The sequence below is a fragment of the Carettochelys insculpta genome, chromosome 3 (genome assembly GCF_033958435.1).
Source record: "Carettochelys insculpta isolate YL-2023 chromosome 3, ASM3395843v1, whole genome shotgun sequence".
NCBI classification, from domain to species: Eukaryota; Metazoa; Chordata; order Testudines; family Carettochelyidae; genus Carettochelys; species Carettochelys insculpta.
In genome coordinates, this window is record NC_134139.1 from 8,762,569 (window position 1) to 8,778,957 (window position 16,389).

Consider the following 16,389-nt stretch of genomic DNA (forward strand, 5'->3'; position numbering starts at 1 on the left):
TTGAAAGCAAAACAGCCCTAGTTAATAAGCATTGACCTTGTAAACCCAGGGTTGCAAGTTCAATTCTTGAGGAGGACATTTAGGGGTCAGGGGCAAATAGATTTTTAAAAATCTGTCAGGGAGGATACTTGATCAAACCAAGAAGGCAGCGGATGGCACTTGATGACCTCTTGAGGTCCCTTCCAGTTCTGAGATATAGATAAATAAAATACAGGGGATATACATATCTATCTATCTATGAATGTAAAGAAAAAACATTAATTTTGTTTGGGCTTAAAGCTGAAACCCCTACGGGATATGAAGAACCCATCTGACTGATCAGTGATGCACCCTAGAGTTGGCAGTAAGAGAAGCAATTAAAAAGAATTGGCCTACAATGTCTTGCTTTTCTGGGCCAGTGGCTCTCAACCCTGCCAGATTACTGTACTCCTTTCAGAAGCCTGACTTTTCTTGAGTACCCCCACTTTTCAACTCACTTTAGAATTATTTGCTTACAAAAATCAGATGTAAAAATATAAAAAAAAGTGTCTTACAAAACTATCACTGAAAAACTGTTTGCCCTCTCATTTTTAACGTAACTATATAAAACAAAGTTTGTAACTCCATTTCAGTGTATAATATAGAAAACACAACAAACAAATTATAAAATGTTGGCTTGTACTGACTTTGCTAGTTCCTTTTCTGTTGCCTGTTGTAAATCTAGGCAAGCGTCTACATGAGCTGATGCCGCCCCCCCAAACACACCGAAGACCCTTCTGTATCCCCATGGATACACATAATCCTGGTTGAGGACAACTTATCTGGAATAAATGTATCTAGTAGTTTTTAAAATAAAATTACTAGCTGTTCAGCAATTGAAATGATCCCTTTCTGCATCAAAGATTCGTCACTTGCAAGCATACATGCCAGAAGAGTACTCACTTCAAAAAAGTCAAAGATTAATTCCAAGTTATCTGGTTCCATAGTCTGTATACTGTATTCTGTCCATCGATCAGGCTGCAAACCATAACCACATTCTGGCTGAGAGTGACGACATTTGTATTCAGTATCGCTTATTAAGGAGAACTCCAGAGTATTTGATGTTTTATGAGCAACAGTAAGACATGTTTTATCTTGGTTGTCATCCTCTTCCTCCTCTTCTAAGCCTTCTAGTGTGAGCTTCACCCTTTACACCAAAAGGAAAAACAGATCAAATGCAAAAAGTGAAGCATCTTCAGTAGCAGCAATAACTCAAAAGCCTACAAAATACAAGGTCAGGAGAGCTAATACGATTCTGTCCAACAAAAGCTCTCTGCCAATGTACTACCTATATTTTTCTAAACATCATGACGACCCAGATCAAGGCAATATTAGTGCTGTTGCACATCACAAAAACCTCAAGACACTGGGTAAGATTTTCAAAAATGCTTATGTGAGTTGGAGAACTGGGCTTATCTAGAGCTTCAGAATGAGTATTATGAAATTTGATAGCCATTGTGTAAATATCGCATGTATGACAGTAATGACTCCTTCCCCTGACCATGCAAGCTGTAAAACAGTCTTAGAATCATAGAACAATAGAGCTGGAAGAGACCTAAAAAAAAAAAGCCATCGAGTCCAGCCCCCTGCTCTAAGCAGGACCAAACCCATCAGATCAGCCCTGCCAGGGCTTTGTCAAGCTGAGACTGAAACACCTTCAGGGATGGAGACTCCACTACTTCCCTGGGTAGACCATTCCATTGCTTCACCACCCTCCTAGTGAAAAAGTTTTTCCTAATGTTCAACCTGGACCTTCCCAACCACAACTTGAGACCATTGTTCCATGTTCTGCCATCCGTGACCCCTGTGAACAGCCTCTCTCCAGCCTTTCTGCAGCCTCCGTTTAGTAAGTTGAAGGCTGTTATCAAGTCCCCACTCAGTCTTCTCTTCTGCAGACTAAACAGTCCCAGTTCCCTCAACCTTTTTTCATAAGTCACATGCTCCAGCCCCCTAATTTTGGTTGCCCTCTGCTGTACCCTCTCCAGTGTATCCACATCCGTTCTATAATTGGGGGCCCAGAACTGGACACAGTATTCCAGATGCGGCCTCACCAAAGCCGAATAAAGAGGAAGAATCACTTCTCTGGATCTACTGGCAACGCTCCTCTTGATGCAACCTAATATGCCATCAGCTTTCTTGGCTACAACGGCACACTGTTGACTCATGTCCAGGTTCTCGTCCACTACAACTCCCAGATCTTTTTCTGCAAGACTACTACCGAGCCAGTCAGACCCCAGCCTGTAACAATGCTTGGGATTCTTCCGGCCCAAGTGAAGGACTTTGCACTTGTCCTTATTGAACCTCAACAGATTTCTTGCAACCCAGTCTTCCAATTTGTTTAAGTCACTCTGGACCCTGTCTCTATCCTCCAGCGTATCTACCTCTCCCCCAGCTTAGTGTCATCTGCAAACTTGCTGAGGGTGCAATCCAACCCCTCATCCAGGTCATCGATAAATATGTTGAACACAGCAACACCCAGAACTGAACCTTGGGGCACTCCACTTAGCATCCAGTTTCTGTAACGATCCTAACACACATTGTGTCTAATATTTATCTTCTTTGAAAAATAAGATCAGCAAAGATAGAAGCCTGGAAAGAGCCAGCACTGATTTAATGTTATCAACAAAATGTTCAGCAAAGCTTGTGAATCTCTAGGAAGGGCGGAATACTAGATATTTGTAAATATTAGTTATAATTTCAGTTGTACAACTATGTTAAGGTATGTCAGCATACCACAGTATTTAATTAATGATGGAGATTAACCTTACAAAAATGGTAACTTATGCTGACCTTACCTAAACCTAGATTTTTTAAATTTGTTCTTGGATATTGAGACAGGCTGTTTTTCAGAATAATGTAGACGTAATCTTATTTCAGTCTGACACGTCAGCCATCCAGAATCCAGAGTCTGAACACCATCTGGCAAAGTGAAGAGGACAAAAAGTAGTAATGGTTCTAAAACTGCCTAAGACATTTTCAAAACAAACATGCATCAATATGATTGAAAACAGTACACCAGGCATCATTTAGAAATGTGATTTCATATAACTAGTTCCTTTGGCACATTCTACCATATCTGTAACCATGCCTCATCATAGCATCTCTCCAAAGGGCTTATTTAGTGGTGTTCCTCGCAAATGTTGCCGATACACCCATATCTTTGCCCCAACCCAACTAAGACATCTTGGGCAGCAACTTAGCTCTTCTTCTTGCAGGTGGCTCTATGTAAGTAGGAACACAATCCCTACCAGCTTCTCTCCAGCTTCTCGAGAGGAGAAAAACCCAATTATAATATTTGTGGTAGAAACAATCATACACCCATCACCTTCCAGATGACAACTGTGTGTCTGGCCTGGAGAACTCACAATCTAAGCGCATTCAATTAGATAGAGATTACAGGGATTGATAAGAAACCTAGGATTTTCCTACCATTTCACTAAAACTATACAGCTCACCTTGATTCTTTACGTAATACCTCCAAAGGCAATGAGAGTCCTCACGAGGGATTTCAAATGAGAGAATTATTAACTTTGTGGATGATTAGCTGGCTAGAAATAAATTTTCACTGTCTCAGAACAATGAAAGTAGTGCTTCAAGTAAGTCTGCCAGGAGGTGGTGTAACATACCAGCTATGAGATGAGGTACTGAAATGGTCTCTGTAGCTCTCAAGCTACTGAGAAGCAATTATGTTTCAGTAAAGAGAAATGACAACTTTGGGGATGGGAGAAAGAAAGGTAGCTTGGAGAGGCAGCAGAAAGCAAAAACAGGAGAAAGCAGAAGTTACACGAATTTAGTAGAAGGATCCAAACTGTTGTGCAGTGTGCGCCAGAACAGAGTCAAACCAGGGTAACTTTGTAAGGTGTTTGAGAGCTGACCCCAATGAATGAATTGTGGTGTGCCTCCGAGATATGTGAAGCACAGTTGTATAGCGAGGGAGGACCTGCTACAAAGCCTGCAAGTATGGGCACAAGCATGAGAATGACAAGGAAAATAGGGTATTGATGGCTCACTCTCTGATTATGTAGGCAGATTGTCCATATTTATTCTAAGGGTGGACTAAGAATTTTGCCTGGGTTGGAAAGCTTTTAAATTTTACCAATACAAGTTTAGAGGGTATGTTAAGTTTAACACTACAAGGTTGCAAAGAGTGACTGAAAGAGGCTGCCCCCCACCCCTCATCCAGAAACTTCAGAATGTAAGCACCATTTCTTATGTAAAATGAATATAGTAGAATACAAAAAATCTCCACCTTACAGATATTTTGGGTTCCAAATGTTCATTTGAGAGTCAGTTACCTGGAACTCTGAACACATTTTCCCACAGAAATAATGTTCTAACTGGTAATTAGGCTTTTGTGGGCTAGCCTAGGAACTTATTTCACCCATAATGTAGCTGAAATACTGTATATTTGCAATGTAGTACAGATTTTAATTTAATATTAAATGCTGGGGCTTGAGGAAAGGCAAGTTTAATTAGAGGAGGAGGTAGGTGGCAATCCTGAAGGGACTTCACAACCCATCCCCCCCCCACCCCACCCCCAGGAGCTCTGCACTGGCTCCTGTGACCAGCCCAATCACTAGGCCTCACTCTCCCCAGGCTGCACCTAAGTTCCCCCCATCACCAGAAGGTGGTAAGCAGTGCAAGCTTAGGCCAGAGGACTCTGGAGAAGTAGGGGGTGGCCATACACAAGCACTGCTTTCCCCTCCAAAGCACCACTCCTCCCCAGCTGCTGGCTGCGTGTCCACCCTCTGCTCCTCCAAAGAGTCCTCCAGCCAGCACTTGCAGTGCTTGCCAATACCTGTGCCTCCTGTCTGCTCCCCTGAGGCCATGGACACCCTTACATATATGCAGAACTACACAGAGCACCTGAAAATTTGGAGCACTACTGGGTCAGTGTCTACCCACCTCTTCCTATTCCTGTTCTGTAGCTCTGCTTCCTCCAGAGAGGATCTAGTTAACTTCAAAGTGGAAAAAGTCTGTTAGACCTATTAGCAGAATATTGGAACCTGCTGAAGAGCCATGCAAGTGGGAACACAGATATTTAACAGCCATTTTCCAACCCCAGAGACATATTGTCAGTATTTGAATTTTCTGTGTTAGTCTACAGGACTTTAGTTTAAAGTTTGTTTTAGAATATTCCTAGTGTGTTGAAGATTATTTAAATAAAAATCTATTTCTCTAAAAAGCTGTCATTGTCATTCCCCCTGCCACCGCAAGCTGCTCTTTGGCAAAAGGGCACCAATTTAATAGTACTGAGTAGGACCCCATAAATTCTACCAGTGAGGTTTAGTGTGTATGTTTGTACATTAGATGTTGGTAACTTGGGCAGTGCCTGCACAATGAAAAGAGAAAATGATCAACGTAATGGACAGCTACGAGTGTACTGACAGATGCTTATATCTGAGATTATAAAATACTGGAGAGACTCAATCTGAATTCAGAATTACTATAAACATTACTAAGGCATAAGTGTATACATAACATGAATGCACATAAGGAGACTAAACAATCAAGTAGGGGGATCAACACCACTGTTCAGATTGTCCAATCCGAACACCAAGAGAGGGATAGCGACAGCTTTAGAAGAACATTGATTTTTTTTCCAAAGAAACTCAAAAATGACCACAAAGTAGATTTTCTAAGTTTAACGGAAATCGATCTTCTTGGCAGAAGTACCAACTATAAAAGAATAGGGCATGAACAGGCCTCATTCTCAGGGCTGATACTGCAGAAACACTCACACCTAACTGGTACTGGACTGAGGCTGGAAAGTACATTCCAGTGACTAACAGAACACCTTGTGAAGAAATGTCTCAGTATCAACACATTGCCCACAAACAACAGACATACCAACCCAGGTTCAGGACAGGCTCTCCAATGACAGCATGATGGATAGTGATGTTTTGATCAAGCCACCATGTGTAAGGTAATGGGTGGATCTAGGTATGTCAGAGGGTCGCAACCTCATACGTCAGGAGAGATGTGTAACTTGCATGGCCAGGCTCCAGTTGTGCCCTCTGGGTCCCACGGAGGTTTTCTTTGCATGCCTTAGAGGTGCCCAACAACACTCTCTCACTTCCCCCTGTCTTTCCAGAAGCAAGCATCTGGCTTGGTAAGTGGATTACCATCACAGGCAAGTCTCTGGAGTGATCATGCCCTGTACTAATGGTCCTGGCTCCCTGTCTTTCTGCTGGGATAGCTCTTGAGGCATGGGGAAGGGCAGTAGGAGCTCAGGTCCACCCACTACTCTGGGCTCTGGCCAAGGGACCCTAAATAGCAGCAGGTTTCCTCTGCCCCAGTTACAGCAGCCTTTCCCTGAACCACCCCTCCCACTGCTTCCCTCTAGTAGCTTCTCCCTGGTACTAGGCTGAGTCTCGCCTTTCCTCCAAACCTCAGTTCTCCAGCATCATTTCCTCTTCCCTGGTCTGTTTCTCCTCTCCTTCCCCCTCCTTTACCCAAGTGAGCCATTTTTATAGAATCATAGAATACTAGGACTGGAAGGAACCTTGAGAGGTCATTGAGTCCAACTCCCTCCCCTCATGGCAAGACCAAGTACTCTCTAGACCATCCCTGACAGACATTTATCTAACCTGTTCCTAAATATCCCCAGGGATGGAGATTCTACAACCTCCCGAGGCAATTTATTCCAATGCTTGAGTGCCCTGACAGTTAGGAACTTTCTCCTAATGTCCAACCTAAACCTCCCTTGCTGCAGTTTAAGCCCGTTGCTTCTTGTTCTATCCTCAGAGGCAAGTTTTCTCCCTCCTCCTTATGACACTCTTAGATACATGAAAACCACTATCACATCCCCCCCTTAATCTTCTTTTTTCCAAACTAAATTAAGCCCAATTCTTTCAGCCTTTCTTAATAGGTCATGTTCTTTAGACCTTTGATCATTCTTGTTGCTCTTTTCTGGATCCTTTCCAATTTCTCCACATCTTTCTTGAAATGTGGTTCCCAGAACTGGACATAATAATCCAATGGTGGCCTAACCAGCACAGAGGAGAGCAGAAGAATGACTTCTCGTGTCTTGTTCACAACACACCTGTTAATGCATCCCAGAATCATGTTTGCTTTTTTTGCAACAGCATCACACTGTTGACTCATATTTAGCTTGTGGTCCGCTATAACCCGTAGACAGTAGCTTCCCATTCTATGTGTGTGAAACTGATTGTTCCTTCCTAAGTGGAGCACTTTGCATTTGTCTTTATTAAACTCCAGCCTGTTTCTCAGGCCATTTCTCCAACTTGTCCAAATCATTTTGAATGTTAACCCTATCCTCCAAAGCAGTTGCAACTCCTCACAGCTCAGTATCATTTGCAAACTTAATAAGTGTACTTTCTATGCCAATACCTAAATCATTGATGCAGATATTGAACAGAACAGGTCCCAAAACAAACCCGTGCGGAACCCCACTTGGTATACCTTTCTAGCAGGATTGAGAGCCATTTATAAATACTCTGAGGACGGTTATCCAACCAGTTTCGCACCCACCTTTTAGTAGCCCCATCTAAGTTGTATTTGCCCAGTTTATTGATAAGAATATCATGCAAGACCATACCAAATCGCCTTACTAAAGTCTAGGTACACCACATCCACAGCTTCTCCCTTATCCACAAGGCTTGTTATCCTATCCAGGAAAGCTATTAGATTGGTTTGACATGATTGATTCTTTACAAATCCATGCTGGCTGTTCCCTATCACCTTACCAACTTCTAAGTGTTTGCAGAGGATTGCCTTAATTACTTATTCCATTATCTTTCCCAGCACAGAACTTAAACTGACTGGTCTGTAGTCTCCTGCATCGTTCTTATTCCCCTTTTTATAGATGGTCACTATATTTGCCTTTTTCCACTCTTCTGGAATCAAGCCTGTCTCCCATGATTATCCAAAGATGATAGCTAAAGGCTCAGATACCTCCTCTATCAGCTCCTTGAGCATTCTAGGATACATTTCATCAGGCCTTGGTAACGTGCAGACATCTAACCTAAGTAATTTTTAACTTGTTCTTTTTTTTATTTTATCTTTTAAACCCACCCCTTTCCCACCAGCATTCCTTACGTTAAGCATTCCTTCTTCAGAACTTCTTGTTGAAGACCAAAACAAAGAAGTCATTAAGCATTTCTGCCATTTCCAAGTTTCCTGTTACTCCCTCCTCACTCAGCAATGGGCATACCCTATCCTTGGTCTTCCTCTTGCTTCTAATGTATTTATAAAAAGTCCTCCTGTTTCCCTTTATGCCTGTAGCTAGTCTGAGCACATTTTGTGCCTTTACCTTTCTAATCTTGCCCCTACATTCCTGTGTTTACTTATATTCATCCTTTGTAATTTGTCCCAACTTCCATTTTTTATATGATTCCTTTTTTATTTTGAGATCATGCAAGATCTCCTGGTTAAGCCAAAGCGGTCTTTTGCCATAATTTCTATCTTTCCTACGCAGTGGAGTAACTCACTTTTGGAACCTTAACAATGTCCTTTTGAAAAAACTGCCAACTCTCCTCAGCTGTTTTTCCCCCCTCAGTCTTGCTGCCCATGGGCCTTACCTACCAGCTCTCTGAGTTTACCAAAATCCGCCATCCTGAAATCCATTGTCTCTATTTTGCTGTTCTCCCTTCTACCCTTCTTTAAAATTGTGAGATCTATGATTTCACGATCACTTTCGCCCAACCTGCCTTCCACTTTCAGATTCTCAATCTGTTCCTCCCTATTTGTTAAAAATCAAATCTAGGACAGCTTCCCCGGTAGCTTTTTGTGCAGTCCAAGAACTTATTGGATAGTCTGTGCCCTGCTGTGTTAGTTTCCCAACACGTATCTGGATAGTTGTATCACCACCAAATCCTGGGCCCTGAATGATTTTGTTAGTCGTTTAAAAAAAGCCTCATGCATCTTTTCCTGTGGCCTGTAGCAGACATCTAGCAGGACACCACCCTTGTTTTTCACCCCTTTTAGCCTAACCCAGACACTCAACACATCCATTTCCTATGTCCATCTCCACCTCAGTCCAAGTATGTACATTTTTAATATATAATACAAAACATATATAATGTACATTTTTAATATACAATGCAACATTTATATATATAAAAAATGGAGGGGAGCCCACCAGCCTTAACTGGCTACAGGTGTCTAATTAGCCTGCTGCTGCAGGCCAACTCTTAATGAGCCTCAACTGCTTTTTACATAGGGAACAGAAGAAACCCATTCACCCAGCTCCTGGTGTACCTGCTCTCTGTCAGGATCCAAGAGCTCACTGCCTTTCATCTGCCACACATTTTTGCACCTGTACATAAAACTGTACCCCACAGAGTTGCCTTTGTCTGATCTAAGGGGCAGTGGCAGATCCCATGTCACTGACTGAGTCCAGTCCACTGTAATAAACATACATGTGTTAACCTAACCGTAGACCTCTGGTCTGGGGAAGCTAAGATTGTGCTTTGTTTTCAATAAACCTGGCCTAGTGCCTTCAATCCTCATCTGATTTTGTGATCTCTGGGGGCTCTCTCCGAGCCTACCACATTAACAATCTGTGCGGGCTAATATGCCATATAGCAGGAGTGTATCCACATAGCCAAATGATTATCGACTGAGCAGGAGACCTGTCAGGACACCACCTTGGTGACTTCTGACTATTACACAGAGTCAAAATGGGCCATTAAAATCCACAAAACACCAAAAGCTCATGGAAAGCTGGGCTAGAAAACAATGCATCATTGGATGTTGAGCCGACATCCATGATGTGCCGCAATCTCCTCCAACAACCCACAAGTGCTAACAGCAGAAGGTAGTGAGTAGGCCTGTGGGATAGCTACTCACAGTGCATTGCTCTTGCTGTTGATGCTAGAGCCCAGTGTGGACAGACTCTGCTGACAGGAGTCTAAAGTGAACATACAACAGCAGTGGTATAGAGCTTTTTGATCACTGACAAAAGTTTGAAGTATAGAAAAGACCTAAAAGATATTGCCAAACCTAATAGTTGACACACCACCAGTGGGGGGGTGGGGGGGGGAGAATCTGGTGAGAATGAAGAACATGCCCAAAACATGATGCCAAACACCCTTGCAGCCTGTGTAAAAATCTCCCTGACACATGGCTGGAACTCAGCCATTGGCAGAGCTTTTCTTTAAGCTAACGTATAATTTCACAATGTTAACATCTGGTTTCTTAAAATTCATACATACTACAAAGGGATTTTAAAAGTAATTAATATCTTACTTACTATGTATTCCAAACTGTCCATCGTCAACAGTGAAGTCATTTTCTAGATTTGAAGGCGGAAAAATGGAAGACAACTAGTTAGCATTCTTACCCTTAGGCAGAGTCAAATGTCAAAATTAAACTACTGTATTTAAAATTTTGAAGAAAAAAGCAGACAAAGAATAAGCATATTAATTGCAAAAGTACATTAAACACAGAAACTAAAGAAGTGTCATCTCCACAAGAAGTTTCATAGGACGGCACTGTGTCTTCCAAATAAAAAGTGGAGAAAAGGTGGTATTTTTAGTAATATAGATTGACCATTCTCTGAAGTGTTTACAAAAAGCTGTATGCTTTCAAGAGCTAAAAGCTTCTAAATCAAGTTAGTTGCAATTAATATGCTTACTCTGTACATCTGATAAACCCTTTTCCCTAGAAAGATATTCAAAGTGTTTCTTCACTTTCACCCTTCCTGAAATGGTTACATAAAGCAGGAAACTCAGAAGCTGTGTAAACTCACCAGCACAACCCTTCAGAGCTATAAGAAACAAAAATCAACCACTGTCTCAGAATCCAAAAACCAAATTTGACTTAGTACTACTTTGCCAATAAATGCCATTGGCCTTTTGAAAAAGGTATCAAAATTCTGCCCTCAAATCTTGAAGAGAGTCATTAAAAAACATTTTGTGGTATAATGACAAGTTTTCTGTCAGCATTATCAGGTTGGCATTTTTGTAACAAAAGGAGACAAGTTTATTTGTTCTACAGACTTGCAATGAGTGATTTCTTTCACATAGCACTAGATCTCCTATATCCAGTCTTTAAAAAGACTGTTTAACATACTGGCTGTTTGTTTATAAACAAACAGCTCCCTTGGAAGATCATTTAAGATATTAAGAAGAAATAAGTTCTCATTTAATGACATTTCTTAGTACTTTAGCTTTCCTAGGATTACCCCAGAACTCACGAGAGCAGTATATTTTTCAATGGTTAAGGGGTTAAAAAGAACAAACAAAATATTACTTAAAAATTGAAAACTGTTCAGAGGAAGGTAAACAAATGCATTAGGAGACAAAGTCTAATAGAGGATAGAATATAGACCAGAATATTTACTGTTGACCAATATGCAAAAAACCCAATTTGCTGCAGGAACAGAAATCCTTCACTGCTCTTAACTCACAAACTAACTAGTAAATAGCAGTACTCTCTTACTGTACATATGATTAATTCTAACAAATACTTAAATAGAAGGTTCTAACTAAAACAGACTCTCTCCAGAAATCAGAAGGTATTTAATATAACCTAGACTGAACTAATTACAAGTTTAGCTAACACTGTCCTTCTGACATACTAGAAGAAAGTACACAAAGCACCATTTTATAGCTGATAAAAAGATCTGAACTGAACTCCATGGATGACTTCAAATCACTGGTTAAAAGAAATTCTGAACTTCAGAAAACTCTTAAGAGCTTACCATAAGCAAGTTTGCATCATACATCCATACAAGAAATGAGTTCTGATATTAACCAGTTAAATCAAGTTGATGGGGCTTTTTCTATGTTGCTGGTTAGTTAGTATCTACTTATGATGCCCAGTTCCTGTGTGTAAAGTCCTCTTAAAAGTTTACTACGGGAACCTTATCTGAACACGGTAAGCTCACTTCCTCCCCTTCACCACACTTCTAAAAGAAGTGTGCCTTTGGATCCTCAGTCTCAAAGAATAAAACTATATATATAAAAAGTTTTCCTAACTCCAATTTAAATAGAAACAGGAAGACTCCAAAAGGACAACATTTAGGAAAAAATTTCAAATCCATTGCATTTTTAAAGCAAAATGTTCAGAGTTCAAGATTTGACAATTTTAAGGTCGAGAATGAGGTCCATGATGCATAAAGAATTTTTTCCTCTGTTATCACTACTAAATTAAAATATTTTAAAAGCTATAAATTGCTGTCAATCCCACTAAACCAATGTACAGCATATTAGTAATCTTATTCATATGCCTCAAACAGATGCAATTGATGCCCATACCTAAAGGGGTTATTGATCGTGGTTGTAGATGAGTCTCCCACTTGTGAACTATGACTTGGCAAGGACCACCGATAGTCTGTAATTTAAAAGTTAAATGTCTGCAATAATCTCTTATGTTATACCTGATATTCTATCCACGATGCCATTTTGGGTACTTGTAATCTTAATTTATATTCTAAAGAATGAGAAGATATAAAACTCGCTTCTTACCACTGACAGTGCTGATGATACAATTTGATGAGTCACGGAACACTATCACAAACTGACAAAGTTGGACTGGGAGTGGAGAAGCTGGATGGCATTATTAAATCCTCAGCAGTTATAGCTAATTTACTGGAAAATTACACTTTCCAACACGAACACAGTTCTCACTGAACTCAGATTTTTGCTTTAAATTTATGGCACTGCAACAGTTACACATAAATTAATGCTAATAACCTCCCTTCAAATTATTTCTTCAAAGAGGCTTCTAACTTCCTACATCAGAATTTTGTTTTGTTTTGTCCCCCTCCCCCCCCCCGCCCAATTTCAACAGAAAAAAAAAAAAGAGACAAAACTAACTATTTTATTTAGGGAGAAACTCAGACTGAGACAAAAGTATGCTCACAGTGTCTGAGGTCTTGCTCTTCTGTATTCATTAAAATTCGAACAGAAGAGCTGAATTTGGTTCTCTGCCACAATACAAAAATTAACACTGCTTTAAAGGCATAGCTCAAGCATGAAACAAGTATTCACAATGTTAAAGGAAGGCAAGAGAGGTGCATCATTTCAGGTGAACCATACAGTCATATTAAAAACATTTTACATATACAGACTATTCCTGAACAAAAAGGAAAATATATTAATAGGAGAATCTATGGAATGGAAGTGAAGGTGCAAGAGCAGAAGACTAAAATCTCACAACAAAAAATATGCCTTTTAGGAACTTAATACACAAACAGTGAAGTCCTTTGCAGTTAATTTAGGTCAGAGCAAGATTAAATGTGTGGGGGAGAACCTGGGGAGACTGGGTCCACTGTAAGGGGGCAAAATTTTGTTTTATTGAATCTAGCAGAAAACAAAATAGATATTGAGAACAAATGATGGTTTCTCTGTTGCCAGGATCAACAGAACTTAGGAAGCAGTTTTAAAGCTGGATGTTGGAATGAACCATTCGGCTGGCTAAAGAAGCAGGATCTTAAACTTTGTTGGGCCCAAGTCTCTGGATAATCTGTAAAGAACTGGATCTCTAAATTTTAATTGTCTGTTTCCCTTATTAAAAAGGGTTACCATTTGGTATATAAAGGCTGTGTCTTACACATGCCCCTCCCTTTCAGAAGTGGCTGTTAATGAGGCACTTTACAACAGGTTAATGAGGGGCTAATATGCATATCCAGTGCCTCTTTAGCACAATGAGGGTCAGGAAAGTGCTTCTTTTGAAATGCAGACTGGCTGTACAGATGCAGGCATATTGAAATAAGCGCCCCACTTTGAAATTCCCTTGTTCCCAAAATGAATTGGGAACAAAGGAAATTTCAAAGTGAGGCACTTACTTCAATGTGCCTGCATCTATACAGCCAGTCTGCACTTCAAAAGCAGCACTTTCCTGTCCACCATTATGCTAAAGCAGCACTGGATAGGTATGTCAGCACCTCATTAATCTGTTCCAAAGTGCCTCATTAACATGTCCCTTCTGAAAGGGAGGAGCATGTGTAGACAAGGCCAAAGTGCTGTTTGCTGCCTTCAGGGTTCACCATCCAGGTATTATCAAAAAAAAAAAAAAAAAAAAAAAAGCAGTCAAGTAGCACTTTAAAGACTAGCAAAATAGTTTATTAAGTGAGCTTTCATGGGACAGACCCACTTCTTCAGACCATGGCCAGACCAGAACAGACTCAATATTTAAGGCACAGAGAACCAAAAGCAGTAAGCAAGGAGGACAAATCAGAAAAAGATAATCAAGGTGAGCAAATCAGAGAGTGGAGGGGTGGAGAAGGTCAAGAATTAAATTGAGCCAAGTATGCAGATGAGCCCCTATGGTGACTCAAAGTTCCCATCACGATTTAAACCATGTGTTAATGTGCCAAATTTGAATATAAAAGCCAGCTCGGCTGTTTCCCTTTGCAGAACGGTGCGATAATTCTTCAGTAACACACATACCTTTAGGTCGTTGACAGAATGCCCCATTCCATTAAAATGTTGACTAACTGGTTTATGGATCTGGAGTGTTTTGATGTCTGTTTTGTGCCCATTGCCCCTTTATCTAAGGGAGCTGGAAGTCTGTCCAATATACAAAGCATCTGGGCATTGTTGGCACATGATGGCATATATGATGTTAGTAGAGAAAGTGCCCATGATTCTGTGAGTAACCTGGTTAGGTCCAGTGATGGTATTTCCGGAGAAGATATGTGGACAACGCTGGCAGCGGGCTATGTTACAGAGAAAGGTTCCAGGACTGGTATTCCTGGGGTATAGACTGGGGCCGTTAGCGAGGAGCTTCATGAGGTTGGCAGATCCTCTGTAGGAGAGAACAGGCATGTCACCCAGGGCCTTCTGGAGCATGGCATCCAGATTAAGGATAGGTTGTAGCTCTTTAATAACTCGTTGCAGTGGTCTGAGTTGGGAGCTGTAGGCGATGACCAGTGGTGTTCTGTTCTTGGCTTTTTTGGGCCGATCTTGGAGTAGCTGGTCTCTGGGTATTCGTCTGGCCCTGTCGATTTGTGTTTTTACTTCTCCTGCTGGGTAGTTCAGGCTTATGAATATTTGGTAAAGTTCTTGTAGTTTTTGGTCTCTGTCAGTTGGATCAGAGCAAATGCGATTGTACCTAAGGACTTGACTGTAAACAACGGATCTAGTCACGTGTGCAGGATGGAAACCAGAAGGGCGTAGGTAAGTATAGCGATCAGTAGGTTTTCCGTACAGTGTGGTATTGATCAGGCCATCCTTGATTAGTACGATCGTGTCCAGGAAATGTCTCTCTTGCATGTTGTAATAGAGGCATAAGTTGATGGTGGGGTGTAGATTGTTAGTCTCTGTGGAATTCTTCTAGAGCCTCTGTACCATGGGTCCAAATCATAAAGATGTCATCAGAGTATCTTAAGTAGAGGAGTGGCAATAGGGGACGAGAGCTGAGGAATTGTTGTTCCAGGTCAGCCATAAATATATTAGCATATTGTGGAGCCATGCAGGTGCCCGTAGCAGTTCCACTAATCTGGAGGTATAAATTGTCCCCAAAACGGAAATGATTGTGTGCGAGAACAAAGTTACAGAGGTCAGACACCAGATTGGCTGTGGTGGCATCAGGGATGGTATTCCTGATTGCTTGTAATCCGTCTTTATGTGGAATATTAGTGTACAGAGCCTCTACATCATTGTGGCAAGGATGGTGTTATCAGCAACTTTTCCGATGTTTTGTAATTTCCTCAGGAAGTCGGTGGTATCTCGGATATAGCTGGGAGTGTTTGTGGCATAGGGTTTGAGGAGGGAGTCCACGTAACTGGATAGTCTGGTGGTAACGGTGCCAATATCTGAAATGATAGGGCATCCAGGGTTTCCAGGTTTGTGGATTTTGGGAAGTAAAAAGAATAATAGAATAATCCAGGCTGGGGCTCAGATGTGTGTCTGAGTGAATGAGGTCCCAAGTAGCAGCAGGAAGTTCCTTCAGGTATTGGCACCCTTACCACCGGACTATCCAGTTACATGGACTCCCTCCTCAAACCCTATGCCACCAACGCTCCCAGCTATATCCGAGATACTGACTTCCTGAGGAAATTACAAAACATTGGAAAAGTTCCTGATAACGCCATCCTTGCCACAATGGATGTAGAGGCTCTGTACACTAATATTCCACATAAAGACGGATTACAAGCAATCAGGAATACCATCCCTGATGCCACCACAGCCAATCTGGTGTCTGACCTCTGTAACTTTGTTCTCGCACACAATCATTTCCGTTTTGGGGACAATTTATACCTCCAGATTAGTGGAACTGCTATAGGCACCCGCATGGCTCCACAATATGCTAATATATTTATGGCTGACCTGGAACAACAATTCCTCAGCTCTCGTCCTCTATTGCCACTCCTCTACTTAAGATACACTGATGACATCTTTATGATTTGGACCCATGGTACAGAGGCTCTAGAAGAATTCCACAGAGACTTTAACAATC

General features: G+C 41.2%; 1 protein-coding gene across 3 annotated transcripts in view; it reads right to left on the reverse strand.

The window, feature by feature from the left end:
• The window catches only part of GPCPD1 (glycerophosphocholine phosphodiesterase 1), a 91,438-nt gene that overhangs the window by 48,459 nt on the left and 26,590 nt on the right, over positions 1-16,389 (reverse strand). For all 3 annotated transcript variants that reach the window (XM_074989326.1, XM_074989327.1, XM_074989328.1), the window contains 4 exons: positions 12,243-12,318; positions 10,235-10,276; positions 2,814-2,937; positions 922-1,165 (listed from right to left, as the gene is read on the reverse strand). In XM_074989326.1, the coding sequence (XP_074845427.1) occupies positions 922-1,165; positions 2,814-2,937; positions 10,235-10,276; positions 12,243-12,318 (486 nt within the window). The remainder of the gene's footprint in view (positions 1-921; positions 1,166-2,813; positions 2,938-10,234; positions 10,277-12,242; positions 12,319-16,389) is intronic.